The 22537-nt window shown below is 48.6% G+C and overlaps 1 protein-coding gene across 1 annotated transcript in view; it reads right to left on the bottom strand.

Annotated features, from left to right (window-relative positions):
* LOC141083026 (SLAM family member 5-like) overlaps window positions 1–22537 on the bottom strand; it is a 151887-nt gene that overhangs the window by 53299 nt on the left and 76051 nt on the right. Inside the window, exons 3-5 of the mRNA XM_073567171.1 lie at window positions 20204–20461; window positions 17845–17952; window positions 11704–11744 (exon numbers count right to left, since the gene is read on the bottom strand). Of these exons, the coding sequence (XP_073423272.1) occupies window positions 11704–11744; window positions 17845–17952; window positions 20204–20461 (407 nt within the window). The remainder of the gene's footprint in view (window positions 1–11703; window positions 11745–17844; window positions 17953–20203; window positions 20462–22537) is intronic.

The following is a 22537-nucleotide window of genomic DNA, read 5'->3' as shown; positions in this document are numbered from 1 at the left end:
AGTGATGCGCAACTTCTTTGTCCCTCTGAATCTGAAGAGGCGAGTGGGCCAGTGCCTATGGTCAGCACACCTCAGTACGCATCAGATGATGACGAGACTCAGTTGCCACTTTCTGGTGCGTACGGTGCTGGCGAGACATCCCCGGAGAAGCAGCTGTTTGAAGAGGGGAGGGAAGATGATGAGGTCCTTGACCCATCATGGCGTGAGGAACAGGAAGGTGGTGGGAGCAGCTCGGAGGAAGAGATTCCCCTACCGGCCAAAACAGGAGGCAGAGGGAGGGGGAAGACTTGGTTGCCTGTACCCTCCACTTCGGCACCCGTTAGGAGCATTCCTCATTCCAAAGGCAAAACGGGCGCTCCCAAGACTTGCAGTGCGTGGTCCTTTTTTGACACAGTTGCAGATGACATTTGCTTTGTCAAATGCAAGCTGTGTCATCAGATAGTCAAAAGAGGGAGAAATGTCAGCAACCTCAATACCACAAATATGTGGAAACATGTGCGCACCAAGCACGAGTTGGAGTTGCAGAGACACCCTGAAGACGTAGGCCAACGTACAGCACCACCTACCACCTCTTCAGTTCGTGTTGGGGCCTCTTCCTCCAGCTCACACACTGCTAGTTCGGCTTCCTCACAGGATCGCCAAGGAAGAACCTCTGCCACTGTTGTCCGGAGACCCTGTCAGATTCCACCCATAGCAGCACGTTCCCATCCATCACAGCCATCGGTAGCACAGGCATGGGATAAAAGGCGCCCTTACTCGGCAAACCATCCCCGAGCACAGTCTCTGAATGCTGGCATTGCCAAACTTCTGGCAGTTGAAATGCTGTCATTCAGGCTGGTGGACACTGACACCTTCCGGGACTTAATGGCATTGGCAGTCCCCCAATACAACGTGCCCAGCCGCTTTTATTTCAGCAGGCGAGCCGTCCCTGCCCCGCAGAAACATGTTGAGGGCAAAATAAAACATGCGCTACTAAACGCCGTTAATAGCAAGGTCCACCTGACCACCGATGCGTGGACCAGTAACCATGGACAGGGACGATACCTTTCCCTCACTGCCCACTGGGTCAATGTTGTGGAGCCGGGTACAGATCTGGAGAGTGGCGCTGTACGTGTTCTTCCAACGCCACGGATTGCAGGACTCCAGTCTGTACACATAGACTCCTCCTCCTACTCAAGTTCCTCAGAAACAGCAGAGCAGGAGCCTGTTACGACCGATATGAGCACAGCCGTGGCCAAACGTCAACAGGCTGTACTCAAATTAATTTCTTTGGGGAATCGAAGCCACACAGCGCAGGAGCTCTGGAATGCTATCAAGCTGGAGAGCGATGTGTGGTTTGGGACAGCGAATCTCCAGCCGGGCTTGGTAGTGTGTGTCAATGGCCGAAATCTGGTGGCAGCTCTTGGCCTAGGCAACCTCACACACATCCCACATGTGCTTAACTTGGTCGTGCAGAGCTTTCTGAGGGACTATCTGGATCTTGATGCACTGTTGCACAAGGTCCGCATAGAGTGCGCTCACTTGCGGCGTTCCAGCACGGTAAGATCGTGCCTCGCTGCTCTGCAGCGACGATTTGGCCTTCCGGAACATCGCATCATATGTGACCTACCCACCCGGTGGAATTCAACGTTACATATGTTGGAGCGGTTGTGTGAGCAGCAGGCAGCAGTCATGGAGTACCAGCTGCATCAGGCGCAAACAAGTCGCACTGTGCGCCGTTCACACTTCAGCACCATTGAGTGGGCCTCTATGAAGGACATCTGCCTCGTTTTGCGTGCCTTCGATGAATCCACGCAGATGGAGAGTGCAGATGATGCACTAGTCAGCATGACTGTCCCCCTTATCTGCCTGCTTCATCAAACACTGCAAGCACTAAGGGATGAGGTTTCGGAAGAGGTGGAGGATGAGGAGTCCCAAATGCCATCTGCTTCTGGACAGTCTGCGCTACGTGTTTCCTCACAAAGGCCTAGGCAGGGGACACTTTGTGAGGAGGATGAGGAGGAGTCGATGGAGGAGGAAGACATCTCTCCAGAGGAGGGAGGTACACAAACCTCTACTCAGTATGTACAGCGAGGGTGGGGTGATGCAGAGCAGGCCGAGGTCACGCCTCAAACAGGGGACAGCGGTTCTTTGGCAGTTGGGAGTCTGCAGCACATGGTTGATTTCATGCTGCAGTGCCTGAGAAACGACCGCCGCATCGCCCACATTCTCGTCTCGGCTGATTATTGGGTGTACACCCTCCTAGATCCTCGCTACCGGAACAGCGTACAAAGGCTCATACCAACATTGAACCGGGAGCGTAAACTGCGGGAATACGAAGAGTCACTGGTGCAGTCCATAATGTTTTCCATTCCACCCGACAGCATTGTTGCTAGTGCTTTACAAAGCAGCTCTGTGCGTCGAGGCAGTGGAGGAAACTCTGCACAAAGAGGGAGCAGAGGCAGCGCCGCAGCACAAGGCAAGACCACTATGGCCCAAATGTGGCAAAGTTTTGTGTGTCCACCGCAATTGTCTACACCATCAGCAACGCCTCGAGTCAGCAGGAGGCAACGCTTCCGTCAGATGGTGTCAGACTACATGTCTTGCCCTGTCACTGTACTCCCAGATGGCTCTTCCCCCTTCAAGTTTTGGGTCTTTAAGCTGGATACCTGGCCAGAGCTTAGCCAGTATGCATTGGAGGTGCTGGCTTGCCCTGCTGCCAGTGTATTATCGGAACGTGTCTTTAGTGCCGCAGGTGGTGTACTAACAGACCGTCGCACGCGACTATCTTCCGATACTGTTGACCGGCTGACTTTTCTGAAAATGAACAAGGCCTGGATCTCCAAAGACTTTGCCATTCCTCTTACACACTAAATTAGTGGTTGGCAACTGTATCCAGGTCTGCTGGTGTGTTCATTTTTCTACCACCTGAACTATAATCCCTGTGCTTCAACACAGCCAGTTGTCGCTCAGATGTGTCATCTGCACAGAGAAACACACTAGCTCCTGTGTTAGTGGGGTTCAGTAACGCCAGCTGATCCCCTGCTGTGTGGACGGCAAAGTCACCAGCTCCATCAACATTCAAACCACTACTGATTTTTAACCGTGCCCAACTTAGGTCTCTGGCTCCACTGTCTCTACTATTTCCCCTGACCTCCAACCCCGCCATCTACATCTCTGAAGTGGCGTCAGCACAATCTACACTTGTTCCTGTGTTCCTGTGGCTCAGTCCCATCAGTTTATCCCCTGATGTGTGTCCGGCAAGGTCTCCTGCTCTGTCCACATTCCCATAACCAGTAGTGGGAATGAGGACAGAGCTGGCGAACTTGCCGGACAAACATCAGGGGATCAACTGACGGGACTGAGCACCAGTAACACAGGAACAAGTGTAGATTGTGCTGACGCCACTTCAGAGATGTAGCTGGCGGGGTTGGAGGCCAGGGTAAATAGTAGAGACAGTGGAGCCAGAGGCCTAAGTGGAGCATGGTTATAATCAATAGTAGTCAACAACCTCCATAAAAACCGCTGCCCATTGGCCTCTGCATGCGGCATGCGTAATCCTGGGCTCCAACAGTGTCAGTTGGTGTTCAGAAGTGTCGTCTCCACAGAGCCAAACACATTCATTCAAGTGTTAGTGGGGTTCAGCACTACCAGCTGTTCCCCTGCTGTGGAGATGGCAAGTCTCCTGCTGCCTTCACCTGCCAAAATCCAGTAGGCCCCAGCCTGCTCCACGCCTAATCCTGGGCTCCAACAGCGTCAGTTGGTGTTCAGAAGTGTCGTCTCCACAGAGCCAAACACATTCGTTTGAGTGTTAGTGGGGTTCAGCACTGCCAGCTGTTCCCCTGCTGTGGAGATGGCAAGTCTCCTGCTGCCTTCACCTGCCAAAAGCAACAGGCCCCAGCCTGCTCCTCGCCTAATCCTGGGCTCCAACAGCGTCAGTTGGTGTTCAGAAGTGTCGTCTCCACAGAGCCAAACACATTCGTTCAAGTGTTAGTGGGGTTCAGCACTGCCAGCTGTTCCCCTGCTGTGGAGATGGCAAGTCTCCTGCTGCCTTCACCTGCCAAAAGCAACAGGCCCCAGCCTGCTCCTCGCCTAATCCTGGGCTCCAACAGCGTCAGTTGGTGTTCAGAAGTGTCGTCTCCACAGAGCCAAACACATTCGTTCGAGTGTTAGTGGGGTTCAGCACTGCCAGCTGTTCCCCTGCTGTGGAGATGGCAAGTCTCCTGCTGCCTACACCTGCCAAAATCCAGTAGGCCCCAGCCTGCTCCACGCCTGATCCTGGGCTCCAACAGCGTCAGTTGGTGTTCAGAAGTGTCATCTCCACAGAGCCAAACACATTCGTTCGAGTGTTAGAGGGGTTCAGCACTGCCAGCTGTTCCCCTGCTGTGGAGATGGCAAGTCTCCTGCTGCCTACACCTGCCAAAATCCAGTAGGCCCCAGCCTGCTCCACGCCTGATCCTGGGCTCCAACAGCGTCAGTTGGTGTTCAGAAGTGATGTCTCCACAGAGCCAAACACATTCGTTCGAGTGTTAGTGGGGTTCAGCACTACCAGCTGTTCCCCTGCTGTGGAGATGGCAAGTCTCCTGCTGCCTTCACCTGCCAAAATCCAGTAGGCCCCAGCCTGCTCCACGCCTAATCCTGGGCTCCAACAGCGTCAGTTGGTGTTCAGAAGTGTCGTCTCCACAGAGCCAAACACATTCGTTTGAGTGTTAGTGGGGTTCAGAACTGCCAGCTGTTCCCCTGCTGTGGAGATGGCAAGTCTCCTGCTGCCTACACCTGCCAAAAGCAACAGGCCCCAGCCTGCTCCACGCCTAATCCTGGGCTCCAACAGCGTCAGTTGGTGTTCAGAAGTGTCGTCTCCACAGAGCCAAACACATTCGTTCAAGTGTTAGTGGGGTTCAGCACTGCCAGCTGTTCCCCTGCTGTGGAGATGGCAAGTCTCCTGCTGCCTTCACCTGCCAAAAGCAACAGGCCCCAGCCTGCTCCTCGCCTAATCCTGGGCTCCAACAGCGTCAGTTGGTGTTCAGAAGTGTCGTCTCCACAGAGCCAAACACATTCGTTCGAGTGTTAGTGGGGTTCAGCACTGCCAGCTGTTCCCCTGCTGTGGAGATGGCAAGTCTCCTGCTGCCTACACCTGCCAAAATCCAGTAGGCCCCAGCCTGCTCCACGCCTGATCCTGGGCTCCAACAGCGTCAGTTGGTGTTCAGAAGTGTCATCTCCACAGAGCCAAACACATTCGTTCGAGTGTTAGAGGGGTTCAGCACTGCCAGCTGTTCCCCTGCTGTGGAGATGGCAAGTCTCCTGCTGCCTACACCTGCCAAAATCCAGTAGGCCCCAGCCTGCTCCACGCCTGATCCTGGGCTCCAACAGCGTCAGTTGGTGTTCAGAAGTGATGTCTCCACAGAGCCAAACACATTCGTTCGAGTGTTAGTGGGGTTCAGCACTGCCAGCTGTTCCCCTGCTGTGGAGATGGCAAGTCTCCTGCTGCCTACACCTGCCAAAATCCAGTAGGCCCCAGCCTGCTCCAGGCCTGATCCTGGGCTCCAACAGCGTCAGTTGGTGTTCAGAAGTGTCATCTCCACAGAGCCAAACACATTCGTTCGAGTGTTAGTGGGGTTCAGAACTGCCAGCTGTTCCCCTGCTGTGGAGATGGCAAGTCTCCTGCTGCCTTCACCTGCCAAAAGCAACAGGCCCCAGCCTGCTCCTCGCCTAATCCTTGGCTCCAACAGCGTCAGTTGGTGTTCAGAAGTGTCGTCTCCACAGAGCCAAACACATTCGTTCGAGTGTTAGTGGGGTTCAGCACTGCCAGCTGTTCCCCTGCTGTGGAGATGGCAAGTCTCCTGCTGCCTACACCTGCCAAAATCCAGAAGGCCCCAGCCTGCTCCACGCCTGATCTTGGGCTCCAACAGCGTCAGTTGGTGTTCAGAAGTGTCATCTCCACAGAGCCAAACACATTCGTTCGAGTGTTAGTGGGGTTCAGAACTGCCAGCTGTTCCCCTGCTGTGGAGATGGCAAGTCTCCTGCTGCCTTCACCTGCCAAAAGCAACAGGCCCCAGCCTGCTCCTCGCCTAATCCTGGGCTCCAACAGCGTCAGTTGGTGTTCAGAAGTGTCGTCTCCACAGAGCCAAACACATTCGTTCGAGTGTTAGTGGGGTTCAGCACTGCCAGCTGTTCCCCTGCTGTGGAGATGGCAAGTCTCCTGCTGCCTACACCTGCCAAAATCCAGTAGGCCCCAGCCTGCTCCACGCCTGATCCTGGGCTCCAACAGCATCAGTTGGTGTTCAGAAGTGTCATCTCCACAGAGCCAAACACATTCGTTCGAGTGTTAGTGGGGTTCAGAACTGCCAGCTGTTCCCCTGCTGTGGAGATGGCAAGTCTCCTGCTGCCTTCACCTGCCAAAAGCAACAGGCCCCAGCCTGCTCCTCGCCTAATCCTGGGCTCCAACAGCGTCAGTTGGTGTTCAGAAGTGTCGTCTCCACAGAGCCAAACACATTCGTTCGAGTGTTAGTGGGGTTCAGCACTGCCAGCTGTTCCCCTGCTGTGGAGATGGCAAGTCTCCTGCTGCCTACACCTGCCAAAATCCAGTAGGCCCCAGCCTGCTCCACGCCTGATCCTGGGCTCCAACAGCGTCAGTTGGTGTTCAGAAGTGTCATCTCCACAGAGCCAAACACATTCGTTCAAGTGTTAGTGGGGTTCAGCACTGCCAGCTGTTCCCCTGCTGTGGAGATGGCAGTCTCTCCTGCTGTCTCCGCATTCCAAAGACAGTAGGCCTCTGCCTACACCCTCCTATTTCCTGGGCTTCAACACAGCCAGTTGTAGCTCAGAAGTGCCGTCCACACGGAAAGAGACACTTGCTCCCGTGTCTCAGTGGGGTTCAGTAACGTCAGCTGATCCCCTGCTGTGTGGATGGCAGTCTCTCCTGCTGTCACCACATTCCAAATACAGTAGGCCTCTGCCTACACCCTCCTATTTCCTGGGCTTCAACACAGCCAGTTGTAGCTCAGAAGTGCCGTCCACACAGAAAGAGACACTTGCTCCTGTGTCTCAGTGGGGTTCAGTAACGTCAGCTGATCCCCTGCTGTGTGGATGGCAGTCTCTCCTGCTGTCACCACATTCCAAATACAGTAGGCCTCTGCCTACACCCTCCTATTTCCTGGGCTTCAACACAGCCAGTTGTAGCTCGGAAGTGCCGTCCACACGGAAAGAGACACTTGCTCCCGTGTCTCAGTGGGGTTCAGTAACGTCAGCTGATCCCCTGCTGTGTGGATGGCAGTCTCTCCTGCTGTCACCACATTCCAAATACAGTAGGCCTCTGCCTACACCCTCCTATTTCCTGGGCTTCAACACAGCCAGTTGTAGCTCGGAAGTGCCGTCCACACGGAAAGAGATACTTGCTCCCGTGTCTCAGTGGGGTTCAGTAACGTCAGCTGATCCCCTGCTGTGTGGATGGCAGTCTCTCCTGCTGTCACCACATTCCAAATACAGTAGGCCTCTGCCTACACCCTCCTATTTCCTGGGCTTCAACACAGCCAGTTGTAGCTCGGAAGTGCCGTCCACACGGAAAGAGATACTTGCTCCCGTGTCTCAGTGGGGTTCAGTAACGTCAGCTGATCCCCTGCTGTGTGGATGGCAGTCTCTCCTGCTGTCTCCACATTCCAAATACAGTAGGCCTCTGCCTACACCCTCCTATTTCCTGGGCTTCGACACAGCCAGTTGTAGCTCGGAAGTGCCGTCCACACGGAAAGAGACACTTGCTCCCGTATCTCAGTGGGGTTCAGTAACGTCAGCTGATCCCCTGCTGTGTGGATGGCAGTCTCTCCTGCTGTCACCACATTCCAAATACAGTAGGCCTCTGCCTACACCCTCCTATTTCCTGGGCTTCAACACAGCCAGTTGTAGCTCGGAAGTGCCGTCCACACGGAAAGAGACACTTGCTCCCGTGTCTCAGTGGGGTTCAGTAACGTCAGCTGATCCCCTGCTGTGTGGATGGCAGTCTCTCCTGCTGTCACCACATTCCAAATACAGTAGGCCTCTGCCTACACCCTCCTATTTCCTGGGCTTCAACACAGCCAGTTGTAGCTCGGAAGTGCCGTCCACACGGAAAGAGATACTTGCTCCCGTGTCTCAGTGGGGTTCAGTAACGTCAGCTGATCCCCTGCTGTGTGGATGGCAGTCTCTCCTGCTGTCTCCACATTCCAAATACAGTAGGCCTCTGCCTACACCCTCCTATTTCCTGGGCTTCGACACAGCCAGTTGTAGCTCGGAAGTGCCGTCCACACGGAAAGAGACACTTGCTCCCGTGTCTCAGTGGGGTTCAGTAACGTCAGCTGATCCCCTCCTGTGTGGATGGCAAAGTCTCCTGCTGCCTACACAGTCGTACCACTACTGATTTTTAACCGTGCTCCAATTAGGCCTGTGGCTCCACTGTCTCTCGTATTTCCCCTGTCCTCCAACCCTGCCAGTTACAGCTCCGAAGTGGCGTCTGCACAATCCACACTTGTTCCTGTGTTACAGGTGTTCAGTCCGGTCAGTTAATCCCCTGATGTGTGTCCGGCAATGTCGCCTGCTCTGTCCACATTCCCATAACTAGTTATGGGAATGTGGACAGAGCAGGTGACATTGCCGGACACACATCAGGGGATTAACTGACCGGACTGAACACCTGTTACACAGGAACAAGTGTGGATTGTGCAGACGCCACTTCGGAGCTGTAACTGGCGGGGTTGGAGGACAGGGGAAATACGAAAATCAGTGAAGCCACAGGCCTAAGTGGAGCTTGGTTAAAATTAGTAGAAGTCTACAACCGATCTTAAAATTTCTTCAATGCAGCCTCAGCCTGCTCCGTGCTTGTCCCTGGGCTTCAACACAGCCAGTTGTTGCTCGGAAGTGCCGTCTTCACAGAGTAAAACACTAGCTCCTGTGTTTGTGGGGTTCAGTAACGTCAGCTGTTCCCCTGCTGTTTTGATGGCAATCTGTCCTGCTGCCTCCCAACTGACAGCACATCAGGCCTCAGCCTGCTAAGTGCTTGTCCCTGGGCTCCAACATCGCCAGTTGCTGCTCATAACTGACTTTGGCACGGGTACTCCCTCCTGCCCAGCTTGGTTCCAGCCCTGCCTGCTGTTTCCGGGAAGTGTCAATGTCAGTTTGCCACCCCAAGTTGCCATGTCGTGTTGCGGTTGGGTTAGCCGAGGCTAGGGTGCCAGCAGTTTAGGTGCTTCCTATGTGGACTGCGGGTTCTGGTAAGAAAGGCTTGTTCCGTAGTGCCAGTAGGACAAGCACCCCCTGTAGGACTGTGTGATTCGGTAACTGCGGCCAGCTTGCGGCATGCCAACTTTTCTTTTCAGGGGTAACTTCTGCTACCCCTCCGGGTTCCAGCACCGTCAGCTGGTTCTCGTCAGAGCCTTTGGCCTAGGTGCCTCCATCTCGGTATCCGAGTTCCGGCAACGTCTGCTGGTCCTTGGTAGTGCTTTGTAGCACAGGTACCTCCTGCTTAGTAACCGGGTTCCAGCACCGTCAGCTGGTCCTCGGTTGTGCCATTGGCTCTTATTCCTTCTGCTGCCCCTCCGGGTGCCAGCACTGTCAGCTGGTCCTCGCTATTTCCATTTGCTCTTGCAGCTTATGCTACCCCTCCGGGTTCCAGCACCGTCAGCTGGTTCTTGTCAGAGCCTTTGGCCTAGGTGCCTCCATCTCGGTATCCGAGTTCCGGCAACGTCTGCTGGTCCTTGGTAGTGCTTTGTAGCACAGGTACCTCCTGCTTAGTAACCGGGTTCCAGCACCGTCAGCTGGTCCTCGGTTGTGCCATTGGCTCTTATTCCTTCTGCTGCCCCTCCGGGTGCCAGCACTGTCAGCTGGTCCTCGCTATTTCCATTTGCTCTTGCAGCTTATGCTACCCCTCCGGGTTCCAGCACCGTCAGCTGGTTCTCGTCAGAGCCTTTGGCCTAGGTGCCTCCATCTCGGTATTCGAGTTCCGGCAACATCTGCTGGTCCTTGGTAGTGCTTTGTAGCACAGGTACCTCCTGCTTAGTAACCGGGTTCCAGCACCGTCAGCTGGTCCTCGGTTGTGCCATTGGCTCTTATTCCTTCTGCTGCCCCTCCGGGTGCCAGCACTGTCAGCTGGTCCTCGCTATTTCCATTTGCTCTTGCAGCTTATGCTACCCCTCCGGGTTCCAGCACCGTCAGCTGGTTCTCGTCAGAGCCTTTGGCCTAGGTGCCTCCATCTCGGTATCCGAGTTCCGGCAACGTCTGCTGGTCCTTGGTAGTGCTTTGTAGCACAGGTACCTCCTGCTTAGTAACCGGGTTCCAGCACCGTCAGCTGGTCCTCGGTTGTGCCATTGGCTCTTATTCCTTCTGCTGCCCCTCCGGGTGCCAGCACTGTCAGCTGGTCCTCGCTATTTCCATTTGCTCTTGCAGCTTATGCTACCCCTCCGGGTTCCAGCACCGTCAGCTGGTTCTCGTCAGAGCCTTTGGCCTAGGTGCCTCCATCTCGGTATCCGAGTTCCGGCAACGTCTGCTGGTCCTTGGTAGTGCTTTGTAGCACAGGTACCTCCTGCTTAGTAACCGGGTTCCAGCACCGTCAGCTGGTCCTCGGTAGTGCCATTGGCTCTTGTTCCTTCTGCTGCCCCTACGGGTGCCAGTACCGTCAGCTGGTTCAAGAGGACAAAGAACAGGAAGACAACCACCAAGATGCAGAACAACAAGAGAGAGAAGACAAAGAAGCATAAAAAAACAAAGCAGAAGAACATTAAGCATAAGACTAATACTCTGAGCAAATGATATTATCTTATTTATAAGCAGAAGAAGACTAAGCAGTGTATGGGGGTGAGTCCGTTCCTCCTCGTGGTGCCCCTGGAAAAGGCCTGCTGCTGCAGGCCAAACTGAACGCGGACAAATCCTGTTGTAAATCGTTTGTGACAGGCAGAACGGAAGGTGTAAACTTCTAACTTTTCTAGATAACAACTACAGGAATGCCTGACACAAACAAGAATATGATGAAGAAGAATAGGAAGAAGATGAAGAAGTTGAATATGTAGAATAATAATTGTTGAATAAGAAGAATATGAAGAATGTAAGAAAATGAAGAAGAAGAAGAATGTAAAAAAAGGAAGTAGAAGAATTTAAAAAAAGGAAGAAGAAGAAGAAGAATGTAAAAAAAGGAATAAGAAGAAGAATGTAAAAAAAGGAAGTAGAAGAATGTAAAAAAAGGAAGAAGAAGAAGAAGAATGTAAAAAAAGGAATAAGAAGAAGAAGGTAAAAAAAGGAAGAAGAAGAAGAAAGAAGAAAGAAGAAGAAGACATACATGTCTGGCAAAATATAAATGAGGCTAACATAGTTAATATCTTTGTAACTCCTAACGTCTTTAAAAAAAAAGTTTAATTCCTGCTATTCCATTTGATTGGGCTAAACCTCTATGGCTTTAATGTCTCCTCCACCTCCCACAATATATTCTACATTATTCTTAGTTGCTTTTCTTCATGTAGAATTAACCTACAAGGAAAAAAAGGGTTTTTTTTAATTCCGATATTTTGGCCCCATTGACTTGCATTGGTTCCCGGTATCGGAATCGGCGATACCGATACTTTTTTTTAAGATCGGCCGATCCATTCCGATCTGATATTTTCAAGTATCGGCTGGTATCGCTCAACTCTAATCTCTACCAATCCCCTCTGCACAGATGGAATCTTTTGCTAAATATTTTTCATTATTGAATAATTGAAGATTTCTCACCTGCCCGTACGTTGTTGAAACGTCATTTTTTTTACTTTTTCCTAAAACAAAAATGAAAATAGCAATTTATACTTAATGAAGAGGAGGGTAGGACACTGACCCTTGGGGAGAAGACAATGAAACAGATTCTTAGGGAGTGCAGGATAATAATACTTGGCTTGGGTAAGGGACGATGACACTTGGGGCACAGGATAATGATAAAGACACTAATACTTAGGGAACAGGATAATGACACTGACACTTGGGGTGCAGGATAATGACACTGACACTTGGGGTACAGGATAATGGCACAGATACTTGGGGTACAGGATAATGGCACTGACACTTGGGGTACAGGATAATGACACTGACACTTGGGGTACAGGATAATGGCACAGATACTTGGGGTACAGGATAATGGCACTGACACTTGGGGTGCAGGATAATGACACTGACACTTGGGGTACAGGATAATGACACTGACACTTGGGGTGCAGGATAATGATACTGGCACGGGGTACAGGATAATGACACTGACACTTGGGGTACAGGATAATGGCACTGACACTTGGGTACAGAATAATGACACTGACACTTGGGGAACAGGATGACACTGACACTTGGGGTACAGGATAATGACACTGACACTTGGGGTACAGAATAATGACCCTGACACTTGGGGTACAGGATAATGGCACTGACACTTGGGGTACAGAATAATGACACTGACACTTGGGGAACAGGATGACACTGACACTTGGGATACAGGATAATGACACTGACACTTGGGGTACAGAATAATGACCCTGACACTTGTGGTACAGGATAATGGCACTGACACTTGGGGTACAGGACAATGGCACTGACACTTGGGGTACAGGATAATGGCACTGACACTTGGGGTACAGGACAATGGCACTGACACTTGGGGTACAGGATAATGGCACTGACACTAGGGGTACAGGATAATGATACTGACACTTGGGCAAGGATAATGACACTTGGGGTACAGGATAATGGCACTGACACTTGGGGTACAGGTTAATGGCACTGACACTTCGGGTACAGGATAATGACACTGACACTTGGGGAACAGGATAAAGACACTGACACTGTAGGTACAGGATAATGACCCTGACACTTGGGGTACAGGATAACGATACTGATACTTGGGGTACAAGATAATGACACTGACACTTGGGGTACAGGATAATGACACTGACACTTGTGGTACAGGATAATGATACTGATACTTGGGGTACAAGATAATGACACTGACACTCGGGGTACAGGATAATGACAGTGACACTGTAGGTATAGGATAATGACCCTGACAATTGGGGTACAGGATAATGGCACAGACACACAGGTTAATGGCACTGACACTTGGGGTACAGGATAATGGCACTGACACTTGGGGTACAGGATAATGACACTGACACTGGGGGTACAGGATAATGACACTGACACTTGGGGTACAGGATAATGATACTGACACTTGGGGTACAGGATAATGACACTGACACTTGGGGTACATGATAATGGCACTGACACTTGGGGTACAGGATAATGATACTGACACTTGGGGTACAGGATAATGACACTGACACTTGGGGTACAGGATAATGATACTGACACTTGGGGTACAGGATAATGACACTGACACTTGGGGTACATGATAATGACACTGACACTTGGGGTACAGTATAATGACACTGACACTTGGGGTACAGGATAATGACACTGACACTTGGGGTACAGGATAATGATACTGACACTTGGGGTACAGGATAATGGCACTGACACTTGGGGAACAGGATGACACTGACACTTGGGGTACAGGATAATGACACTGACACTTGGGGTACAGAATAATGACCCTGACACTTGGGGTACAGGATAATGGCACTGACACTTGGGGTACAGAATAATGACACTGACACTTGGGGAACAGGATGACACTGACACTTGGGATACAGGATAATGACACTGACACTTGGGGTACAGAATAATGACCCTGACACTTGGGGTACAGGGTAATAACACTGACACACGGGGTACAGGACAATGGCACTGACACTTGGGGTACAGGATAATGGCACTGACACTAGGGGTACAGGATAATGATACTGACACTTGGGCAAGGATAATGACACTTGGGGTACAGGATAATGGCACTGACACTTGGGGTACAGGTTAATGGCACTGACACTTCGGGTACAGGATAATGACACTGACACTTGGGGAACAGGATAAAGACACTGACACTGTAGGTACAGGATAATGACCCTGACACTTGGGGTACAGGATAACGATACTGATACTTGGGGTACAAGATAATGACACTGACACTTGGGGTACAGGATAATGACACTGACACTTGTGGTACAGGATAATGATACTGATACTTGGGGTACAAGATAATGACACTGACACTCGGGGTACAGGATAATGACAGTGACACTGTAGGTATAGGATAATGACCCTGACAATTGGGGTACAGGATAATGGCACAGACACACAGGTTAATGGCACTGACACTTGGGGTACAGGATAATGGCACTGACACTTGGGGTACAGGATAATGACACTGACACTGGGGGTACAGGATAATGACACTGACACTTGGGGTACAGGATAATGACACTGACACTTGGGGTACAGGATAATGACACTGACACTTGGGGTACATGATAATGGCACTGACACTTGGGGTACAGGATAATGATACTGACACTTGGGGTACAGGATAATGATACTGACACTTGGGGTACAGGATAATGACACTGACACTTGGGGTACAGGATAATGACACTGACACTTGGGGTACAGGATAATAACACTGACACTTGGGGTACATGATAATGACACTGACACTTGGGGTACAGTATAATGACACTGACACTTGGGGTACAGGATAATGACACTGACACTTGGGGTACAGGATAATGATACTGACACTTGGGGTACAGGATAATGGCACTGACACTTGGGGAACAGGATGACACTGACACTTGGGGTACAGGATAATGACACTGACACTTGGGGTACAGAATAATGACCCTGACACTTGGGGTACAGGATAATGGCACTGACACTTGGGGTACAGAATAATGACACTGACACTTGGGGAACAGGATGACACTGACACTTGGGATACAGGATAATGACACTGACACTTGGGGTACAGAATAATGACCCTGACACTTGGGGTACAGGGTAATAACACTGACACACGGGGTACAGGATAATGGCACTGACACTTGGGGAACAGGATGACACTGACACTTGGGATACAGGATAATGACACTGACACTTGGGGTACAGGGTAGTGACCCTGACACTTGGGGTACAGGGTAATAACACTGACACACGGGGTACAGGATAATGGCACTGACACTTGGGGAACAGGATGACACTGACACTTGGGATACAGGATAATGACACTGACACTTGGGGTACAGAATAATGACCCTGACACTTGGGGTACAGGGTAATGACACTGACACACGGGGTACAGGATAATGGCACTGACACTTCGGGTACAGGGTAATGACACTTGGGGAATAGGATAATGACCCTGACACTTGGGGTACAGGATAATGGCACTGACACTTGGGGTACAGGGTAATAACACTGACACACGGGGTACAGGATAATGGCACTGACACTTGGGGAACAGGATGACACTGACACTTGGGATACAGGATAATGACACTGACACTTGGGGTACAGGATAATAACACTGACACTTGGGGTACATGATAATGGCACTGACACTTGGGGTACAGTATAATGACACTGACACTTGGGGTACAGGATAATGACACTGACACTTGGGGTACAGGATAATGATACTGACACTTGGGGTACAGGATAATGGCACTGACACTTGGGGAACAGGATAATGATACTGACACTTGGGGTACAGGATAATGACACTGACACTTGGGGTACAGGATAATGACACTGACACTTGGGGTACAGGATAATGACACTGACACTTGGGGTACAGAATAATGACCCTGACACTTGGGGTACAGGATAATGGCACTGACACTTGGGGTACAGAATAATGACACTGACACTTGGGGAACAGGATGACACTGACACTTGGGATACAGGATAATGACACTGACACTTGGGGTACAGAATAATGACCCTGACACTTGGGGTACAGGGTAATAACACTGACACACGGGGTACAGGACAATGGCACTGACACTTGGGGTACAGGATAATGGCACTGACACTAGGGGTACAGGATAATGATACTGACACTTGGGCAAGGATAATGACACTTGGGGTACAGGATAATGGCACTGACACTTGGGGTACAGGTTAATGGCACTGACACTTCGGGTACAGGATAATGACACTGACACTTGGGGAACAGGATAAAGACACTGACACTGTAGGTACAGGATAATGACCCTGACACTTGGGGTACAGGATAACGATACTGATACTTGGGGTACAAGATAATGACACTGACACTTGGGGTACAGGATAATGACACTGACACTTGTGGTACAGGATAATGATACTGATACTTGGGGTACAAGATAATGACACTGACACTCGGGGTACAGGATAATGACAGTGACACTGTAGGTATAGGATAATGACCCTGACAATTGGGGTACAGGATAATGGCACAGACACACAGGTTAATGGCACTGACACTTGGGGTACAGGATAATGGCACTGACACTTGGGGTACAGGATAATGACACTGACACTGGGGGTACAGGATAATGACACTGACACTTGGGGTACAGGATAATGACACTGACACTTGGGGTACAGGATAATGACACTGACACTTGGGGTACATGATAATGGCACTGACACTTGGGGTACAGGATAATGATACTGACACTTGGGGTACAGGATAATGACACTGACACTTGGGGTACAGGATAATGATACTGACACTTGGGGTACAGGATAATGACACTGACACTTGGGGTACAGGATAATGACACTGACACTTGGGGTACAGGATAATAACACTGACACTTGGGGTACATGATAATGACACTGACACTTGGGGTACAGTATAATGACACTGACACTTGGGGTACAGGATAATGACACTGACACTTGGGGTACAGGATAATGATACTGACACTTGGGGTACAGGATAATGGCACTGACACTTGGGGAACAGGATGACACTGACACTTGGGGTACAGGATAATGACACTGACACTTGGGGTACAGAATAATGACCCTGACACTTGGGGTACAGGATAATGGCACTGACACTTGGGGTACAGAATAATGACACTGACACTTGGGGAACAGGATGACACTGACACTTGGGATACAGGATAATGACACTGACACTTGGGGTACAGAATAATGACCCTGACACTTGGGGTACAGGGTAATAACACTGACACACGGGGTACAGGATAATGGCACTGACACTTGGGGAACAGGATGACACTGACACTTGGGATACAGGATAATGACACTGACACTTGGGGTACAGGGTAGTGACCCTGACACTTGGGGTACAGGGTAATAACACTGACACACGGGGTACAGGATAATGGCACTGACACTTGGGGAACAGGATGACACTGACACTTGGGATACAGGATAATGACACTGACACTTGGGGTACAGAATAATGACCCTGACACTTGGGGTACAGGGTAATGACACTGACACACGGGGTACAGGATAATGGCACTGACACTTCGGGTACAGGGTAATGACACTTGGGGAATAGGATAATGACCCTGACACTTGGGGTACAGGATAATGGCACTGACACTTGGGGTACAGGGTAATAACACTGACACACGGGGTACAGGATAATGGCACTGACACTTGGGGAACAGGATGACACTGACACTTGGGATACAGGATAATGACACTGACACTTGGGGTACAGAATAGTGACCCTGACACTTGGGGTACAGGGTAATGACACTGACACATGGGGTACAGGATAATGACACTGACACTTCGGATACAGGGTAATGACACTTGGGGAACAGGATAATGACCCTGACACTTGGGGTACAGGATAATGGCACTGACACTTGGGGTACAGGATAATGACACTTGGGGTACAGGATAATGATAATAATACATGATATTTCTCTTTCACTTTATTGTCTCTTGAATTATGTATTTTACTATTACCTTTTGCCAATATTTTGTAAATTACAAATAGAACAATTATCACACAGCCGATGAAAGCGATTCCAAGGATCCACGGTAATTCTGATTTTTTAAATTTTGTGTTGGTATCTGGAAAGAAGGATATAATGTCGCACGTTACTTTCTAATAATTGCAGCTTTTCATGTAGATTTTTGCATCGTTAGTGAAGATCACCCAAAATACTTAAGCAAAATTTATCATAAATATCAAATTGAAACAATTTCGAAAATATTCCTGAAAATGTTTTGTATTGATTTGTGTACATTATCTGTATGCCGATCGTGTATCTCCATCACAGGCTATGGACAAACCTTTTGTAGTCTGAGTCTGCCATCATGCTACCTTCTGTTTATTAGCTGTTGCTTGCTAATACATTCCAAAATAGTCAAAATTGCTCAAATTTACTCTCAAATTCTTAAAAAAAAAAAAACTGCCCCAGAACTATATGTTTTGGCTGACTAGTTCAAGCCCAGTTTCCAGCGTCTCCTCCCTGCCCGGCTCAACTAGACTGATAAGTCTCTCCTTATTTAAGTACACAGGAAGAGACCAGTCAGTCAAGTAGATCAGGGCGGGGTGAAGATTCTGTTCATCTTCCTTGGACTAATCATCCGAAATGCATATTCAGCAGCCGACTTTTCAAAGCAGGTATTGTCTGAAATGTAACACAGCCAAACTATAAATCACGCTGCTGTAATGGCTGAGTGCATGGTCACCTTACGTGGTTAGTTCCGAAGCATCTACATGGTCTGTAAGAATAGACTCTATTGATAGGAGGCAGTATGATGTTTCCTCCTCAAGACATACGTACATAAATATCCTCACTATGCTCCGCTCTATCGGCCTCAAGAATTCCACTTTCTCCTGGTTCTCCTACCACTGTGATCGCTCCTTTACTGTATTTTTTGCCGGCTCCAGAACTTTCCTTTGTTCCCTATATTTAGTCCTTCACTCTCATCTTAAAAACATGTCCAGAATCCGACTGCAAAAATTATTACTGTTGCTCTTATTCACTCTCGCATGGTCTACTGCAACTGTATCCTGATCGGTCTCCCTCTAATAAACTCTACTCTCCATCCACTCCAATCCATCCTGAATGCGGCAACCAGGGTCATATTTCGGTTCAGCCACTACACCGATGCCTCCACCTTGTGCCAGTAATTACACTGGTTACCCATCCACTACAGAATACAATATAAACTCAGCACTCCACAATCTGCACTGCCCTACATCTCATCCCTTATCTGTCTATCACCCTACCCATGCTCTATGCTCAGAAACTGATCTAAGACTAACATCCTCCAAAATCCGAACCTCGCACTTTCGGCTCCAAGACTTCTCTTTTGCTGCACCAGTGTTCTGGAATGCACTACCCTGGACGATACGAATAATCCTAGCCCCATGTTTTGAAGTGTGTTTTAAAAACACCGCTCTTTAAAGAAGCCTATCACCTCAGCTCACTAACCTAACTCTACTCTGTTCCCCCTGAAATGTCAATCATAATCTGCTCCCTCCTATTCATCTGTCTCCACACCCTCCATGCCCGCAATAGCACACAGTAACTGTATGCAGACAGATCGTGGCTGAGCATCGGATCCTACTGCTTTATATGATAACTCATATAATAATGGCTGGACCATACATAACGGCACGTTCTACCTATTGCGCCCCCCATTCCTTATTGATTGTAGCTTGTGAGCAGCCGGACACTCACTGCTCCTGTAACTGGTGAAATGTGTGTTACCTTGCATTCTTTGTCTGTACATGTCTTCGCTTATTGTACAGAGCTGCGGAATATGGTGGCGCTAAATAAACATTATTATTAATAATAGTAGACAGTGACCAAAACTCTTTGTAAACCACTGTATCTGCAGTTGTATCACTTATCAGCACTGCTGCAATTATCAAGAAATGCAGTTTCTGATCTCTTGATCATATTTGAAAGAAAACATGATTAATTACACTCAAAAATTCACTGTAGAGTGAATGCTACCAAGTGTTACCCTTCTGTTTAATGTGCTGTCCACTGCCTGCTGTCAAGTCTAATCCATCTCTAGCAGCAAAGATGCCAAGACTGATGGTTTGGGAGTGGTTTTGTCTCTCTACGTGAAATGGCAACATATCTCTATCTGGGAAGTGGGGGTAGGTTTTTGTCTCTTGGCTTCTGCCTTCCTCATCTGTAAAACGGCTTTGAAGAAAAGAAGGTCCAGCACCAATAGTGCAGGCAGCATGTACAAGAAAGGAGTATGAGTGTCATGAGATTATGGGAAATTATATTCATTTGTAATATTTATCTACACAAATACATGTATAAGGTTGTACACACTTTGTATAAATCATTACCTGTCTTACAGTAGACCCAGGGGATCACAGTCTTGGAGATATTACTGACTGGGTTACGTGCGGTGCAGTTATAGGTGACGTTCACATCACTGGGAGGAACATACACAACACCTGGGGTCACATTGATATCACTGCCATGTACTCGACTCCATGTTATAGTCACATCTCGTTTGTCCACAGTGCACAACAGGTTCAGTGAGCAAGACTCATTCCCAATGAGGCTGTGGTTAATCTTGATGTCTGTTTCTGATAATCTCTCTGTGCAAGAAACAATGAAACTAAAGTTAAAGAATTTGTTGAAATGACCAATTACTAGAATAGAGAAGGATATTGTTGCAAAAATAAAACCAGTGGGAGGAAACATCCCAATACAGATAGATTTAATAACTGTGCACCATGGGTTAAATGTCATGGACTTATTGAATTTAACCCCTTCATGACCCAGCCTATTTTGACCTTAATGACCTGGCCATTTTTTGCAATTCTGACCAATGTCCCTTTATGAGGTAATAACTCAGGAACGCTTCAACGCATCCTAGCGATTCCGAGATTGTTTTTTCGTGACATATTGGGCTTCATGTTTGGGGTAAATTTAGGTCGATAATTTTTGCGTTTATTTGTGAAAAAAATGGAAATTTGGCGAAAATTTTGAAAATGTTGCAATTTTCAAATTTTGAATTTTTATTCTGTTAAACCAGAGAGTTATGTGACACATAATAGTAAATAAATAACATTTCCCACATGTCTACTTTACATTAGCACAGTTTTGGAAACAACATTTTTTTCCGTTAGGAAGTTATAAGGGTTAAAAGTTGACCAGCAATTTCTCATTTTTACAACAAAATTTACAAAACCATTTTTTTAGGGACCACCTCACATTTGAAGTCACTTTGAGGGGTCTATATGGCAGAAAATACCCAAAAGTGACACCATTCTAAAAACCGGACCCCTCAAGCTACTCAAAACTACATTCAAGAAGATTATTAACCCTTCAGGTGCTTCACAGGAGCTAAAGCAACATGGAATGAAAAAATGGACATTTTAATTTTTCCAACCAAAATTTTCTTTTAGCATCAGTTTTTTCATTTTCACATGGGTAGCGGGATAAAATGTATCCTAGTATTTGTTGGGCAATTTCTCCTGAGTCCCCCGATACCTCATATGTGGTCATAAACCACTGTTTAGGCGCACGGCAGGGCTCAGAAGGCAAGGAGCGCCATTTGACTTTTTGAATGGAAAATATGCTTGTTGCGGTTGCCATGTCGCGTTTGGAGAGCCACTGTGCGCCTAAACATTGGAGCTCCCCCACAAATGACCCCATTTGGGAAACTAGACCCTCCAAGGAACTTATCTAGATGCATAGTGAGCACTTTGAACCCCCAGGTGCTTCACAAATTGATCCGTTACAAAAAAAAGTACTTTTTTTTTCACAAAAATGTTATTTAGCCTCAGTTTTTTCATTTTCACATGGGCAACAGGATAAATGGATCCTAAAATTTGTTGGGCAATTTCTCCTGAGTACATCGATATCTCATATGTGGTCATAAACTACTGTTTGGGCGCACGGCAGGGCCCGGAAGGGAAGGAGCGCCATTTGACTTTTTGATTGTAAAATTAGCTCCAATCGTTAGCAGGCACCATGTCGCATTTGGCGAGGCCCTGTGTGCCTAAACATTGGAGCTCCCCCACAAGTGACCCCATTTTGGAAACTAGACCCCCGAAGGAACTTATCTAGATGTGTCGTGAGCACTTTGAACCCCCAAGTACTTCACAGAAGTTTATAAAGCAGAGCAGTGAAAATAAAAAATCATTTTTTTTTGCTCAAAAATGATTTTTTAGCCCGCTATTTTTTATTTTCACAAGGTTAACAGGAGAAATTGAACCACAAAAGTTGTTGTGCAATTTGTCCTGAGTACACCGATATCCCATATGTGGGGGGGAACCACTGTTTGGGAGCACGGGAGAGCTCAGAAGGGAAGGAGCGCCATTTTGGAATGCAGACTTTGATGGAATGTTCTGCGGGCGTCATGTTGCGTTTGCAGAGCCCCCGTGTGCCTAAACAGTAGAAACCCCCACAAGTGACCCCATTTTGGAAACTAGAACCCCCAAGGAGCTTATCTAGATGTGTAGTGAGCACTCTGAACCCCCAAGTGCTTCACAGAAGTTTATAAACGCAGAGCCAAGAAAATAAAAAAATAATTTTTTACCCTCAAAAATGATTTTTTTAGCCCGCTATTTTTTATTTTCCCAAGGGTAACAGGATAAATTGGACCCCAAAAATTGTTGTCCAGTTTGTCCTGAGTACGCTGGTACCCCATATGTGAGGGGGAACCA

This window comes from Dendrobates tinctorius, unplaced genomic scaffold (genome assembly GCF_039654945.1).
Source record: "Dendrobates tinctorius isolate UK_male_01 unplaced genomic scaffold, ASM3965494v1 ptg000019l, whole genome shotgun sequence".
NCBI lineage: Eukaryota > Metazoa > Chordata > Amphibia > Anura > Dendrobatidae > Dendrobates > Dendrobates tinctorius.
Note: the sequence above shows the minus strand (reverse complement) of the source record. Positions and strands in the feature narration are given on the sequence as shown.